Source organism: Neodothiora populina (genome assembly GCF_041146345.1).
Source record: "Neodothiora populina strain CPC 39397 chromosome Unknown canker_contig_15, whole genome shotgun sequence".
In the NCBI taxonomy this organism is placed as follows: Eukaryota; Fungi; Ascomycota; class Dothideomycetes; order Dothideales; family Dothioraceae; genus Neodothiora; species Neodothiora populina.
In genome coordinates, this window is record NW_027191413.1 from 2,330,839 (window position 1) to 2,347,452 (window position 16,614).

General features: G+C 49.8%; 3 protein-coding genes across 5 annotated transcripts; 1 reads left to right on the forward strand and 2 right to left on the reverse strand.

Moving 5' to 3' along the window:
- Positions 1-1,331: 1,331 nt before the first annotated feature.
- AAFC00_003136 (uncharacterized protein) lies at positions 1,332-2,399 on the forward strand (the record flags this gene model as incomplete). Its single annotated transcript, XM_069342566.1, has 1 exon — positions 1,332-2,399. One exon carries the CDS (start codon positions 1,332-1,334, stop codon positions 2,397-2,399), a length of 1,068 nt encoding a protein of 355 aa, XP_069199069.1.
- Positions 2,400-4,013: 1,614 nt separating this feature from the next.
- AAFC00_003137 (uncharacterized protein) lies at positions 4,014-5,997 on the reverse strand (the record flags this gene model as incomplete). Of its 3 annotated transcripts, XM_069342567.1 has the most annotated exons (6): positions 4,014-4,101; positions 4,177-5,108; positions 5,160-5,196; positions 5,251-5,478; positions 5,530-5,832; positions 5,888-5,997. In XM_069342567.1, 6 exons carry the CDS (start codon positions 5,995-5,997, stop codon positions 4,014-4,016), a joined length of 1,698 nt encoding a protein of 565 aa, XP_069199070.1. The 3 variants fall into 3 exon arrangements, with proteins under 3 accessions (XP_069199070.1, XP_069199071.1, XP_069199072.1); XM_069342568.1 differs by lacking the exon at positions 4,014-4,101 and having other exon boundaries at positions 4,146-5,108; XM_069348066.1 differs by lacking the exon at positions 4,014-4,101 and having other exon boundaries at positions 4,146-5,108; positions 5,530-5,838.
- A 3,684-nt stretch (positions 5,998-9,681) lies between these two features.
- AAFC00_003138 (uncharacterized protein) lies at positions 9,682-16,198 on the reverse strand (the record flags this gene model as incomplete). Its single annotated transcript, XM_069342569.1, has 4 exons — positions 9,682-9,699; positions 9,771-10,685; positions 10,733-15,979; positions 16,037-16,198. The coding sequence occupies 4 exons, from the start codon at positions 16,196-16,198 to the stop codon at positions 9,682-9,684; spliced, it is 6,342 nt and encodes a 2,113-aa protein (XP_069199073.1).
- Between the last annotated feature and the right edge of the window lie 416 nt (positions 16,199-16,614).

Here is a 16,614-nt window from a genome sequence, read left to right on the forward strand (position 1 = left end):
ATGGTGGAGAAGAATGCGAGGGAAAGAGCCCTAAGGCATTGACCAATCAACACAGTTCTCTTCGTTCTAGAACGACCGATCCGCATCCTAAACGAGGAGATGGCAGTCGCGATCACTACTGTACAGTAAATATCAGTGCATGCATCGCTGGCAAAGTATCAGCTGCCATCCATATAGTCGACTTATACAGCAAGTATAGCAAGTATGACTCGCACAAGGGTACTGTTCGGATGTCTTCGACGCAGATATCCAGGTCTTGGCCGTTATACAGTGTGATTAGTTGACTGGACATTCGGTCCTTCACCTTGAGTAGAGATTGTAAGGTATGAGGGTCCAGTCAAGATCTTCCTCCGAGGCTTGGCCAATAAGATGTCGGCCAGAGTTTGTTAAATTGGGTGATAGTAGCGTGTATCATGCCTAGAGTATGTACTGTAGAAGTACTTGCACTTGCACCGTAAGAAGGTACTGTACATGTGGGGCAATGGTCAGGCACTCGTAACGGTAGAAGGATCGAATGCCACGCGAGGTGGTGGTCTTTACCGAATGCGAAATGCCACCTCGATAGATGGTATCGGATGTCCGACGATGCTAAGCACAGTGATTGCGCCAGACGATAACGCAACGCTTGTTCAGTCTGCGCCAAGCTCGTTGACCAATTCTGTCCTTGAGCAGTTTTGTCTAACGCATATGCCAAGAGCACAAACGTGTTCTTATCTCAGCCGCGACGCACTCTCATTGCGAAAGACAGACCTACTCACACATACTGACTACACTTACTGTTAGCAGCTGCTATGTTACTTATAGCCGTCAGTCCTGCATATGGCCGCCAGTCAAGGACCAGGATGCTTGCTGAGCCTGCGCCAAGATGCATCACAAGCTCAGGGATCCACTTCAAAGTGAACTTCAATCGTAGATACCGTATCTATAGTTGATAGATATTTCCCAACTACACGATCCCTACTTTACGAATCATTCCCATACGACCTATTGTTATGTGCACAGGTGCTGTGCATGGCCTTCTTTGAAATTGCATCTGGTGTGTTGCTACAATTCTGCAAAAGATGATAAATCTAAGCGTCGGAGACCGCCGCTTCTTTTGTTCTTTGCCAAAGTCCGCAGACCGTGCCCTTGCTTAGTTTTGTAAAAATTTCTCCTGCTACGAACGGATCAGTATCGTAATCACAGCCGCCTATGTCTTGATACTTGCAGACGTTCCTGTAGTTATTAAGATAGTTGGTATCCAACAGTATATTTGACTTTGTTTCCTAATTCACTTTTCTTTCTACCATTGAAGCTTTCTCTTCGTCTTAGGCCAACCACTGATCTTAACCATGTGCAACTCTCATCTCCATAACTTTCTCCAGGAGCTCCCCAAATGCGAGCACCATATGCATCTGGAGGGCGCTCTCACCCCCGAGGTCCTGTTCAATTTGGCGAAGAGGAACAACATAGCTCTGCCTAGTGACGACGAGGCTTTTGCATCACCAGAAGCTCTGCTGGCTCGCTACAACCGCTTCACATCCCTTGATGATTTCCTCCATTACTACTACATTGGCATGTCTGTTCTGGTCGAAGCATCAGACTTCGAGGATCTAGCCATGGATTATTTCAGACATGCCAACGTGGATGGTGTTGCTCACGCAGAGGTGTTTTTCGATCCTCAGGCCCATTTGTCTCGAGGCATTTCTTACGCCACCGTTCTTACCGGCTTCACCTCAGCTCGTCAACGTGCTGAGAAGGAATTCGGAATCACCAGTGAACTCATTTGCTGTTTCCTTCGCCATCTCCCTGTCCCAGAGTGCATTGAGACCTTCAAGAACGCAGACCTACAGGCAAGTTTTAAGAATGGCGCCGTCACCGGAATTGGCCTCGACTCTAGCGAGAAGCCCTTCCCTCCCGAACTGTTCAAGGAAATCTACGCAGGTGCCAAGGAGCTTGGCCTTCGAAGGACTGCTCATGCCGGAGAGGAGGGACCAGCAACGTACATTTCGAACTCTCTGGACGTGCTTAACGTCGAGCGCATCGATCACGGCATTCGCCTTGCTGAAGATGAAGAGCTACTTCGAAGGGTCGCAAAAGATGGCACCATGCTTTCTGTCTGCCCCTTGAGCAACGTGGTGCTCTGCTGCGTGAAGGAAGTCAAGGAAGTACCCATCCGCAAGTTTTTGGACGTCGGTGTCAAGTTCAGCATCAACAGTGACGATCCTGCATACTTTGGCGGCTACGTCCTCGACAACTATTGCGCTGTGCATGAAGCTTTTGACCTCACGATTGACGAATGGTCTGGTATTTGCCGCGCAGGTATCGAGGGAAGTTGGTGCTCGCAAACTCGCAAGGATGAGCTCATTACTCGTCTCGAGAAAGTCACGACTTTCTGGCAGTCCAGACTCCAGGGCTGAGCCCATCCTTTGGAGATTGATCAAGCCATGCGTGCGGCAGAGTCATAGGGCATCAGTGATATGTATCCGCAACGGTCTGGCTCGGGTTTATATAATGACCAGAATTACACCCTTGCGGAGCGGAAGCCAGGTAGCACAGTGATGAAGAGTATGGCCAAAGCCAGCATTCATGTGCCGCTATATCCATGCCGCACGGCATACCACTGGCACCATGATCTTGCCGACGATAGTCGCAGAGACATCAGTTCAAGCTTACGCGAGTCGCACCACCGCAGACCAGTCTTTGAATTGTCTACGAAATGATTCTGGACATATTACGACCCGATTTAGCAGTCTGTTCTTTGAGCAGTCAATATGCGATATTTGTTGATTCTATAGATATCGTCTCGGCGCTGGAAAGCCTGTGGTGAGCAGAGTCGGACGAAGTGGTCAAACTCGAAAGCGCTGTGAGTCGGATCACCCTTCGTGATGTACATGAGATGACTCCGTGCAGGCCCGCTAGGAGAGTCATGTAACAGAAAGCACTGTACGAACGGGAAGGCAACGCCATTTATATAGTCCCGGATCATGTGGTTTACGAGCAGGATCGTCTTATGCAAATCATTCATGCTCTATTTTCATCCTTAGTCATGTATCTGAGATCAATCCATGGCACGCGAAGCAAAAAAGCGCCGCCCACATATAGACTGTGTATCACGTTCGTATACGAGCCGAATTTATTATATCGTGCCTATCTTCATCTAGCAGCAGGTACAGGACCGATTCCCCTGATCGACGCGTTGCCGAAACCTTTGATTCAGCTGTGTACGCTCGAACATTTTTCAATGTGCGGTCTAGTCGTGAAAAATAATATAGTGGTTGATCAGATGCCCACCATGCCCTGAATATGTTGTTTTTCGAGCTTTCTCTAGAACAGTAGTGTTTGCGAGAGTCCATGACTTTCTCGCTTGACTTGGTACACGGGGTCTAATTAAGCCACACAACGAAAGTCAACATAACGCTCCACAGAGCTCTCAAGCTATTTCAGCTATATTTAGTCCAATCGTCTACCTTAGTCGAAGCATGACAAAATCACGCGGTGGTGATGCGGAGACAACAGGTTCGTGGAAAGAATGCGTTAAATGGCCGTGCTTATGCTACTGGCCCAGACTCTAAACCGCCCATCTATGGTGAAATACATAATCGTCATACATACAGCCAACCCAGTGGCTGTTGCGCTGGTCCTGCCTTCGCCGAAACTCCTTTTGTTCATGTGGCTTGCCATCCATAGCTTTTGGATGCCTTTCCTTCCTTCCGATCAAACGCAACCTCCGATCGAACTCAATGATAATGTTTGCAAAATTTGTACTGTCGAAAATATCGATGATGATGATGCCAATAATTGTAACAATAATGGTGTCTGCAGGTGTATCGTGTAAAAAATAATAAAAAGTCGCAGTCGAAACAGAGCTTGGGTATGAAAACGATCTAAAATGCTCCGAAGAGTCGGTAAAGATAATGGTGAGGGCGGAAAGGCTTCAGGTGTTTTCTTTTTCTTTCTAGCCCAGGAAGCGCTGTCGTGATTGCAGCGAGGTTATAGGCATGCTGAAGTTGGACCGGTACTGGCCTGCTTGCCTATAGCTGTCGTTCCTTGCCTTTTGGATCCCGTCGTGGCTGCGTCGGAACCGGATTGTGCCCAAAGTGATGGTGATTCGAAGTGCTCCTGGAATGCGGGTAAATTTTAGTCTTGGTCCATTCGGCGCGTGGTCAAGTCCAGATCGAAGGGGCATTTACGAACCCGCCAGTGAAACCTCCGTACGGCGTTCCAACCTCAATATAGTTACGCACATCCTCATGGCTCATATACGGTTGTGGTGTAAAAGCAGGAGAAGGCGTAGTACTCCAGCCAACATGGCTTCCATTATGGTACGCTGAACCATCATAAGATGATCCAGCAGTTAGTACGTCCAGGAAAGGTGAATGTGACCCCGTGGACATTCGCGATTGCAAAGAAGAAGGCACAAATCCAGGACTAAGGTTGGCGAAAGGCTGATATGCAAGATTGTTCATATCCATGTTTATGGGATCGCTGTATGAGGCATGCGCAGGCGAGCTACGCAGTCTGGATCGTTCGATCATCTGCTGTCGCTCCCATTCCGTACGACTGCGATAACTCGTCGCAGCTTGCTGTGGAAATTGCATGAGGCTACTGATCTCGACCGCTGTCTGTCCGAATTGTTGTTCGACTTGCATTGGCGCAGTCATGTGGATGATCTTCTCGAGGGCTCCAATGCTGATCGCTGAGCAAAACGCGGGTCCAAGGAAAGGGAAAAGTGGTTCAACGGCGAGTGCGATTGCATACAAGTGTGCCAATACCAAGATAGCAGGCCCATCGACGACAGGCCTCTCCAAGAGAAGGCACGGTACGAAGTAAACCCACTTTCGTAGTCTGTAGAGCTGGTCGAATTCTTCCACGGCGGACTGCGGCGGCGGTGAGGCGATCAGTGTTCGCACATATCCAAGCAACTGATTGATCCACTGCGACTCGGTTTCGTGACCTGCTAAAAATGGCTGAAGGCGCTGTAATGCGGTGATGATGTTGCCGAGTACAGCTTGTCTTTCCTGCATATTTGGCATTGGAGGAACATCCTTTTGTCCTACGGTGGGAAGATAATCCAAGATGTCTGCGAATACGGACTCGTGCTTCCAGCCCTCCATAGCGCTTGATACCTGTATCATGGGTCAATCCTTGGCCATCGAAGTATGTTGCGTTAATCTTACACTTGAAACCCCAGATTGGAGCGACGAGTATGTGCGCCTATAATGGAGTCAGCATACGTGGGTCACATGGAAAGCAGGACACCGCTCTTACCAGTCGTTAGCCTGCGTCATCAAGAGAAGACTTGCTGCAAGTATCGGATCCGCGTTGGCCTTTGAGAATGAGTTGATGGAGTCATGAAGACCTCGAATTGCAATACTGCCATGGTGTATCTGCATCTCACGAGCGTCCGATGCAGGAGACACCCAGGCCAGATGGCTAGCAGAGAACGCCAAGAAAGCGTGCATGACGTATGGATACGAGGTCGCGATGCTCAGATACCTATACCAATTTCAGCAATGGCCCACGGATCTTCGGGCTGCAATAACGCACTGTGGGATCTTGGTTGTCCAGACATTGACCCCACCCATACCATTGACAAGTAATGAGCGAGCTACCGATGAGAGGTGTGCAATCAATACAAGATCGTTCCTGCTGTAAGATTGAACCTGAGGGGTCGGGAATACCTGCAGCTCAGGGAATGGGAAATTGCCCGTCTGCAGCCATAGATTGACACTCTGCTCGGTTTCTGCGGAGCAGGGTAGACTGGCTCGCTCAGGGCCAGGTGGCTGCTCCTCCTCGGCTGGCATGTTTTCCATGTAGTCGCACCTGACCTGGTGCTTTGTGCAATTGCGGCTACAACTACGTTAGCGGGAGATCACGCTCCTGTACGGGATTGGGTGCGTGTTACCATTGAGGGAATGTTTCATCGCATCTGATATGCCTACGTTTACAGGTCTTGCATCCAGTGCGACTTTTCGTATGGCTTCTTCGTGAAGGACCTGTGCCTTGGCCTGCCATGGTTGCTAGATCGTAAACAGATCCTTGGCTCGCGGAAGGATCTCGTGATCTGGCCGCTGTGATTCAACGCACAGCGCTTGACAACAACTCGTTTATGTATGCTCAGAAAAGGAATCAGACGGTCAGTCCCAATGAAGTGTCTAGTGAGGGGAAGGAGTGGTGGGGAAGAGCAAGAAAGAGGCAACGAGAGTGCTGATATGCAAACAAGTGAATGTTACGGGTCTTTGTGTCTAAGTGGACCCGAGGCTAGGACAATTAGCGACAAACGATGGTGCTGATGTGCAACGCGAAGTGGTAGCGGTATGGGGAACAGTATATAGTTCAAGAAACAACACGGGTAAGAAGTAGCTGCATGCTATTTTTACCGAGAGGCCACAACGACATAGTCCCATGACGTCCTGTGGTACATTCTGACAGTTCTCCATGATCGTGCACCATGCCCGTGAAAACTACCCAAGCTGGTAAGGCATCAGACAAATCGGGTGTAGGACGATTCCAGAAAAAGACTCGCGACCCTCGACCCAAATGTAGAAAGCTTGTCTTTGGGTGGATTAGGCGTTTGGAGAAGAGCCCTGAGCAAGTACGGGTAAGCATCACTGGTGTTTTCACATCTGGACATGCACAGTCCAGTGTCGCATTTAACATTCAGTCGCGCTCAATCCAACGGTTCCTCGAAGAAAAATACCTTGAATTCGGCGACTCCGACCACTCTGCTGCGATCCTAAAAATTGCTGCACTGCTGGCCCGACCGGCACGCCGGATGATACAGCGAGCATTGGCTACACCATCTTCAGCTTCTGACAGAGAATTGACGGACGTGGTCGTGACTACCTGATGGCCGTTACCATTCGCGGACGCATCGAGCCATCATCCAAAACCATGTGGTCTCTCCAAGGCGCGCCGAGCTCCGGTGACAAGTCTATTTTTAATCCTGGACACTACCGCATTGGCATACTGGCGCGCACCACGATACCACTGAACGTCGCCACGACCCGTTGACGGCGCGCGAACTCTTGCTTACCTTACATCACACACATACATCTTACCGGCGCACCCATTGATGCTCGAGATCCGCATGGCCATCGCTATTTGACAGGTCGTGAGCCGACAATTACCGCTTGTATTCGGCTGGTCATGGCTTGCACCCGCACCACGCGCTTTCACTTGGCTTTGCAACAACCTTTCGCCAGTGGCGACCGCTTCGCTCATCATCCGTGCACCAATTCGTGATTTGCGGAGCATTTTGATTTCGTACCTGGTGCTACAGTAATAATGGTACAGTCCGTCAATCTACCACCATCGCTTCCTACCCAATATCACGCAATGCTTCCCTGAGACCTTTGCTGCACCTTACTTGGTGCATGTCGCATTATTGCTTATTGCCTTCAGCTCGAGTCATCATGCGTACTCTACGTATTCCAAGCGCAAGCTATCATGTGGCACCTGCAGCGATCGGCCATGACATGGCGCTATCGAAATGCCTTCCTTGTGATACGCCTAGATCTTGGGAGATGGCTGGCTTTTTTTTGCAAGAGGCGAAAACGCGGTCAAGCAATCGGCGGCCTTGACCTTGACGATGACTTGACGGAACTCTAATAAGAATACTTTGTATCTTACAGTACTGTACTTTGGGAGCAGGCTAAAACTTCGCAGCTATGGCACGATCCGTGCAAATGGCTGCCATAAATAATACACTCCGGCATGATCGCAAGCGGGATCCGACCGAACGTTTACTCGTCCCTGAGTATCGCCCTCTTTTGATATCTCAAGTGACATGCTGGTTTTGGCACTGTAACCTTTGTCGCAAATCTGACTTTTCGGTACGAAAGAATGCCGTGCCCGATCGGCTATTGGCTGCGCGTTCCTTCTCCATTTCCCGATCCAAAGTCACGAAAACTCTTGCCATGTGCAGATGGAAAAGGGAAGTGCTCGCGTCCACTTTACCCGGTGGGCTACTTGTAAACCACACGAACATCGCTATCTTCCTCCACGGTACGCGGCCCACATTGCTTGAGGACCTCGGTTCTCACGCTTCTACGGAGTACTAACTTAGTTATTAATAAGCTTCGAGGGATCCGTCGAGACTAGATCTATACAAGTACATAACAGCGGGGCTTCTCGATATGAAGAGGTGATGGCTCAAGCTTTCGAGCCCTATCCGCCTTCCTAGAATAACAGCTTTCTGTGCGTGCGTTCGTGAATTACCTACATGAGGTACCATACGGGACACATTTTCGGAGCGAGATATTGTCTTAGCCGAGCCTCTCTTGAATCACTACACGCGGGGTGGGCGACTCATGGTCATGGACGTGCGCGGGTGCCATCCGACCAGAATGAAGTAATGCGCGCCGTTTTTGTCCCCTCTGTCCCCTCCCCCTCTCTTCACAGATGACTGCATAAACTCGGGTAGCATCAGGTTCGGCGGAAGTCTCGGAGCGGCCTACCACGTGCCTTTTTTCGCTATGACAGAGAACTTTTGACACAGACCCTGTGTGAGGAAATCAGCCCAGCCTCCTCGGTAAAAAAAGCTTGAAAGTCCCATAGGTCGTCGGCCTCTACGTCAAGAAGGGGGGGAGAAGGAAGAACATAAAACAAAAAGGAAAGGAGAGAATCAAATAGGCTAGACTGGAAAAACAGTTACTACGACTGAATTCAGCCCGAACCTCGTCACAACCTCCCGGCTGCCTGGATGAAAGGACAAACGGTCGTTGCCAAGTGTGTCCGCACATCAACATCTCCTCTGTGGAGTCGTACCCTGTTCTTACGACATCACGATAAACTTCTCAGCCCCAATGCCAATACTGAGGGATGAATAAAGGGAGATCTATTGGCATTCTTTGGGGATTGGTGGTTGTTGTTTTCTTTTCTTTCCACTGTCGCGGGAAATCAAGAAATGCCTAGACGAAATAACAGCATCCACATGCAAAGGTACGGAGTACATCGTGTTGAATTGTCGAAATTATTCGGAAGGAAAAATCTGATAGGGTACTACACCAACTCAAATCCATGTCGATCTCGCTGAAACGCCTGTGATGTATCTGTACAGGTACATGATTGAGACTAGTCGGTGATCTAGAGAAAGTCACGCTGGGAATGTCGGGGCCACTAACAGCGTTTGTACTGCGTCTCCGTTATCACTTGTGAAACTGTATAGGTAAATAAGATGTGGAAACTTTCCACTGTTCTGAGGCCAGGGAGGTGGAGTCTAGTTATGCCCCTTAGCTGTGCCGTGCCCTGATAGTCCTTTACTGTACAGGATTCCAGACACAATTACAGTTCAATTACAGTTCAAGTCAAGTACAGTATGTCCAAAGCCTATCGCATGGTTTTCGCAGAGCCGCCGAAGTTGCGACGAACGACGTCAAGTACGTCGCAGATGCGATGTTGCGAAATGTCGGCTATGATCTGGTCCGGTCTTTGAAAAGCTCGCAGATACTCGCAGATACTCGGCAACCTCTTGGAACGGTGCAGATGAAACGCGGTAGAAATGTACTTCCCCCTGCGATTTCAACCCACACTTTGAGGCTAGGAATTACAGTTCCGGCAGAACGAGAACTGTCCTAGCTCTCGAATCTTTCTTCTTTCGGCTAAAGATATTGTCTCAATCTCACCAGATTGATCTGCATACCGGCAAAACGTACCCAAATGTAACACCTTTCCTCGCGAAAATGCGCGCAATCGATCTCAGCGAGGCTTGTACTTCTGGATGGTTGATTAGTATGTGGTCACTTATGCAGGGCCCATCTGCTCTGGAGATTAGATACGATACTCACATCTTCGGTCCTTCGCACGTTGGCACGATCGACCTGATTGCCGACCCCCATGAGCGTTTGCCCAACCGCCCTGCTGGCACCAATAACGGGTCGTAAAATGATCGTTGGAGCGTGCCTAGCGAATGTTCTCGCTGCTCCAGCTGCGCTGCTGGAATCGACGAGCTCTCCTTGCACTGCAATGAAAGCATCGCGAGCGGTGAGGAGATCACGCTCCAACTGTCGACGCCCAGATTGTAGACCTTGCAGCACGCCTAAAGGTTGGTCCGCGTAGTTGCTCACAAGCCGACGGTCCTCTTGTTCTGAGCCATCGTCTCCCTCGTCCCGCGTGTGTCCCAGAGTCTCCTCCACACCTGACAGAACATTTTGAGTGCCCACAGCAAGTTTGGCTCCCAGACGAGCAAGCTCTGCTGTGGTAGTCTTGACAAACTGGAAAGCTCCCTTTTGGACGCTGCGGACTAGACGACCATCTTTCTTATACTCGCGTACCGGAATAGCAACAACGTCACGGACTCCGGCACCAAGACTGACAAGGGATCTGAGCGGTCCAAGACCCGCCAGTACTCCTGGAAGCTGATTGCGAATGACATCTGGTGTCCAAATGTCACTTAGCGTAGGATGTAGGGCATCAAATCCATGTATACCGTAGACGATCACATGTTTCAGCTTGATGTTGGCTCTGTCGAGAATGACAAAGTTCTTGAATTCTCCAGTATGTCCCGAACGGATGCCAGCATAGTCAACCTTTTTCGGTTTGTAGTCGAGACAAAGCCCCACCGTGTTTACCTCGATACGTTGTATGAAAGGCGAGCTGCTCGGTGAAGAAGGTGCAGCTGTGTCTGGCTTGAATTCGAAGAAACGCGTGATGAAGTCGAGAGCATCTTGATCTACATGAAGTCGCAAGGGAAGGACGGAGACCTTCGCGGGTTAGCACTCGTTCATAGCAAAAGTAAGATATTCCCTACCCGAAGAGACAGTTCGGTCGCAGCCAAATCCGCTACTGGCCGGAGATTTAAAACCTCGATATGAATCATGGGTTTCATCATCTCTCGCATATTCTCGTCGTCTTGAGAGTATGTCAAGAACTTGCGCCATGTTGATGTCGGGACATTGTCAAATATTTCAAAGTCTGAGAGTCGTACATCCACAGAACTCTGTACTTCGCCACTGCCCTGAGGATACAAGGAGAAATCCAAGGATGCTCCTTTCAGCTCAAATGCAATCTTGTGGGCTTTGCTGCGCGCTAAATGTAATTTCCTCTTGCGTGGACGCGGTCTGCCGTGCCGTGCAGAAGAATAAGGCGTGGTCGGCCTCGAAGTACCGGAAGTTGCATAACTCTCCGATTCGCTGACCAAGTCATCAATACCTCTACTGATTTCGTGTCGAAGGTCGGCTGCATCGCGATTCGCAGGAACACCAATATAGATGGAGTTGAACAGGCAGTCGCCAATGACAGACTCGTCCTCGTCTTCTGCCTCCGTAGACCTTCTGCGATTCTGCTTTCGCTCTTCAAGCTGCTGTTCCACATCCTCGACGGCTTCTGCTATAGCGTCACGCGTTCGTTTCCAGTCGTAACCGTCGTAAAGATTCCATATGACGTGGACATCACGTACACGGAGCTGAAGTGGAAACGGCTCAATAATCTGTGAGGCAAATCCACCGTCACCACCAAGTGTCGTGCCTGTGACACGAGCCGGATACTGTACAGTACTGTGAGCCTTGTCAAGGTATTCGTCACCAAAGAAAAAGGACTTGAGCATGACCTCTGGTCTCCCACTGCTTTGCTTAGATTGTCTCTGAATATGTTCCAGTAAAGAGTCGTTGTCCAAATGTTGTGTTCTCGAAGCTTCCATCACCTCGTAAAAACCTTCCTCCTCAATAAAGCTTTCTATTGTCTGGGCTCGGTCTTGCTCGTTGTCAAATATAGCATGCTCTTCATCGGAGTGGACGAATGCATCCGTTGGACCGTACAAGCTGTTCGTCAAGCTCGACTGCTGGAGCAGATCATCAACCTCAGAGATAGGTGAGGTAGTATCCGCGTCAAATAAAGTATCCGCTGTTCGCGAAGACTCTCCAAAAGCGTCACCGGTGAAAGAAGCTATCATGTCTGGTACTGTCATGACTTCAGTGCGGAACTTGGGTTCCATGTTCGGCGGAGCTGGAGGTGAAAGGCCGTTGAGAATGCTGATAAGTGTCTGTGTCGAGTCCGCACAAGTCTCAAGTAAGAACAGTTCATCCCTGACTTCAACGTCTGCGGAGCGTTGTTTCGTGATTTGGTTCTCCGTGATGGTGACTGTTGCTTTCGCCGACATGATCGAGCTGACAGATATGTAGCCTTGTGCGGTCAGATACGCTTGAAGGCGATCGACAGAGCCCGGCGGTCTGGCAACAATCTCAGCTGGTGTAGGACTGCTTTGTTTCTGGTCGATTATATGCAGAGAAGCTTTGCGTAGCTCCAAGGTGGCCGTGAACGTCTGATCCGCTGGGATGATGGTATCTAGTCTTGTGTTTGACAGAACAAGAACACCTCTGGCTTCGGAGTCCAAAGGATTCATCCCGAGTGCGCTGTCGAGAAGTAGAACATCCAAACGTACCTTCTTGCCAGCCTTCGTAGCAGACCCTCTTTCAATGATCGGAGAAGGTGGTGAAGCCTGGCCCTCAGCAACCATAGTACTGAGTATAGAAACGGAAGCTTGAAGAGCTGCATCCACTGGCTCAAGCGGATGATCCACACTAGTCAATGCAACGATCGTCGATACATCGTATTCTAAAGCGAGGTTGTAGAACTTGACCTTGATGGTAGGTTCGACTTCGTCGCCAATCATCCTCATCATGATCATGGGTAGCTGGTCGTTTGGGCGAACTTCGTGGACCAAGTCGCGGCCATCAAGCGGACCTGCCCGGATGCTGCCCACGGAGAAAGCAATGAGGGCTGGCAAGCCTACATAAGCTGATTGTAGGTCTCTGCAAGAGATCTCGAGCGTGCCGAAACTCTTGTTCACGGGTACCCGTACGTTGAGATCTACAATCCGCGGCAGTATCAACAACCCGGGTCGATCGTCTTCGGGAAGATACTTGGCCACCGCAGAAAATCTGCTCAATTCATCACCAAGTAATTGCAAGTCAGAAACAAAGGCCCAACTCTCGATCTCCATTGCGGCGGAGGCGACTTTGATCCGCAAGACTGCACCCTTTCGTCTCTGGCGTATAAGGGTGTCCATAAGGATATCGTCGTCGTTTTCGTACTTGTTCTTTGACGGTGTAATCAGGGACAGCAAACGTTCGAGGTCTGTATCCTCAGGCGCAGGAAGGTAGTCAAGCCTGAGATCTTTGATATGAACCATGAAGCGTGACAGAACTTCATCATCGAAGATCTCACAAAGGCTAGCATTGCCTAAAGTGACAAGAACGTACTTGGGGCGTACATTAATCTTTGTGGAGGAGCACTGCACTTGAAGGGAACAAGAGCCTGATCTGAGTACGATAGTGGCGCCTTGTATGCTGGTATTAAGTTTGAGTTCTGTTGTGCCTGAAGCTATGGCAGGAGTCTCGAGATCTTCCTCGAAGCGAACGCCTCTCCGTACGGGAGACCGAGGTATGCTTGCTGGACCGGGATCGCTGCTCGCAACGGAAGCACTCAATTCCATAATACCACTGACGCCGCCAAAGACACTCAATGCATCATCGATAGCAACAAGATCAAGGTCCAAGTTGAGAGGTCGTATCCATGTACGGATATTTGTGACAGAATTACCCTGCGAGGTGGGCTGGGAGCGCTGGAATTTGACCAAAATTTCAGGCGATCCAGATCTGTTGACTCGAGCAGATTTTGGTTGCTTGAAAGATAGAAGGTCTTTTGAGGCGGTACCGATAGTCAACTTGCGGATTGCGAAGATAACGTTGGGAGTATTTGCTTGTGAATGTAGACCGAAGGTGAGGTCTTTGGCCTTCGCGCGCATAACAACCTTAGGCTCTCCCATATCATCGGCTTGCGTTTTCCCGGAGGGAGATACTGGCACTTCAGTAACCTGTTCAACCAAGGATAGCTGTAGAGTTCCTAGACGCAGAGATACTTGCGGTAGAGATGTCTGGTTTGCCTGCTCTACTACGTTGTCTGTTTCGTCATGCGACTCTTTGGCACTCGATTCGACCAATGTATGTACCTGAGATAAGAGTTTGACTGCAGCTATATCGGCCTGGATGTTCAACAGACTCAGGTTGATGTCTATGTTTGCTTTATCAATGGTTGTTGAGCTGCTCAGATCTGAGATTGAAGGCTGGTCCTGGACGTATGACGCCTGAAGTCGCCGTGATCCTCCCATTTCGGCATATGCAGAAAATGTCCCAGGCATATCTCTTGCGTAAAGCGATGCTGTTACGGAATCTTGTGGTGAAACCTCAAAGGTTCCTGCTTGGATTGTCGGTTGGTCCTGGTTGGCTGCTTGCTGTGTGCTAGGGAGCCATACTGTCATACTGTCAAGCACAAGTAGTCGTTTGAAAACCTCGCTTGGGCTCTCCTGGTTTTGACTATTATCATCCATACCAGATCTTGAAGCGTTAAGTCTACCAGTAGTATGGAACTCTGATCCGGCATCGGGTAATGTCTCTCGACTTTCACGCGCTCTGGGGGTCGGGGCCCGGTCTTCCAAGTCGTTCGAGTCTGGAGCCTCAGCACTCTTCAGGGTACTGGTAGATTGTGCTGGATATTCGAGATACGATTCATCAGGAAAATATCCGGGAGCTCTTCTATATTCAGGTGGCGATGGAGTACTCTGACTTATCGCACTCAAATACATACTCTTACCCATTTCCTGACTGTACATCACCGATTGAGTCATCGGATCGTTCACATCATCATCGTCGGGGCTGTTGGGAAAGGTTGGAGAGTCGTGATCAGAATATGCTTGCGGCTGATAAGTAATACGGGCTCCAAAATCAACCACTCGTGGAGAGGAGTCTTGGGTAATACCGAATGACGGAGCTTCAGCAGTGGGTCTTATCGAATGGAAATCATATCTTGTCGACTCGCCATCCGAACTCTGAAAATCTTCGATGGAAGCGGAGAGTAATTGTGAGTCTTCAAGAGGCGCAAAGGCGGTATTGTCCGGATCAGAAGATGTTTGACTCCGCCGAGATGTATAGGAATGGCTATCTTCGCCTGCACGAATGTCATAAACATCTGTATCGTTGGTGGAATCTATACTGTCATCTTCAGCGGCATCTGCGAAACGACCCTTTGTAGACGTAGTGACAGAAACAGGTGAAACTGCTGGGCTATAGTGATCTCGCGATGATTGCTCAAACGTCGGCGTCGTAGGTGCAGATTCATCGTAGTCTGCAGGCTCGTCCTTATTTGATTGTGGTACAGATACCTGTAGGGGTACCTGAGATGGCGAAGCATGTGCACCTTCTTTGCTAGGACTTCTTAGAGCAGAGGGAGACTCTGCGGGAGTTGACGGAGATGTTGCTGAACCGTAAGTATCACCAGAGCTAGCCGGCTCGCAAAGAAGGTCCACGTTCAGTGCCCCCAGAGAAATCCGCCGACGACCTACATACGCTTCATTGATAGGACTCTGGCTATTTGCATTGACCTCGATTGAAGCAACCGGATCGATATGTATGTGAGCGATATTCAGCGCAATGCCAACAGGCACGAGGCGGGTTGGCCCAGTCACTGAGGGGACATTTGCATCACACCTGATGTTGATATCCCTGATTGTTACTGTCAGGCGATCCAAAATACTTTGTAACATCCTAGCCAAGAATCCCGGGAGCCCTAAAGCATTTCCAGTGCCAACGATTGCCTCATCACTATCATCACTTGTAATCGAAGCTTCGATGCTCTTCGACTGAGACAGGATGGCGGCTTCAAGCTCTCGCTTCTCCTTTGCAGGCTCAACATCGAGGAAGGAAGTAGCAAGATCCTGCGCGGTGGGGAGGCTTGCATCTTCGACAGGACGAAACTGGCGTCCACCGGGATCGTGAGAAGGTGGAGAGTCTATCCGCTTTGCAGTCTTGCGATGGCGCGGGGTTTTGGAAGATTCCAAGTCCCGCTCAGTCTCCACTTCGACTCGTTCGACTCGGGCGCGGAGTTGTACGCCGTCAACTTCTGTCGTTATTGTCAAGTCACTGGCGACATTCACCCGGACCGTCACAGCCCGCGCTGCAAGAATCTGTAGCGTTGGGGGCAGTTGCAGTAGAGCAGTAAGTTTCTGCCTGCATATCAGTGATACTATCTATATATCACATCTGGAAATACACAAACGAACCTCTAAACGGATGCCTACGTCCTTGAACTCCGCGCTGCTATTCCGTCCTATAGTGAAATTGAGCTTGTCGAGATCAAGAGTATCTGTGTCCAGGAAGCCTGTCTTAGCAAGGGCGAACCGCAGGAGTCGACTTCTGACTGAAGAAGGCAGGAAGTAATCCATGGCGTCGAAGCTAGCAGGCAACTACGGCCTCTGACTGTGGGGGAAAGGTTGCAAATAATGACCAAACAGTTCGACAAGTTACCAGGCGTATTTGATCAGACTGTGAGACGTGATTCGGCTCCGCTGTCTATACAAGGGTCACTGCTATGTGACTGGTGATCAGGGCGGGGATGTGGCAGTACGCGCTCTTGCACTGTTGTCCCTTTGGTACGTCGAGAGCTGCCGCTTGAAGCATGTTATCCGTGCAGGTGATCTGTTGTTGCACTATTTTGATTCATATGTGAAAGCTATCGAAACTGTAGTCATGTCATCTTGACACTTCAAATCAGCTCGTCGAGTGCGGCAGTCAGCTTCACTCTTGCTCTTGTTGTTTCGACTGAGTAGGTAGGGATGTGTCGGGTCTCAATAAAGTCATG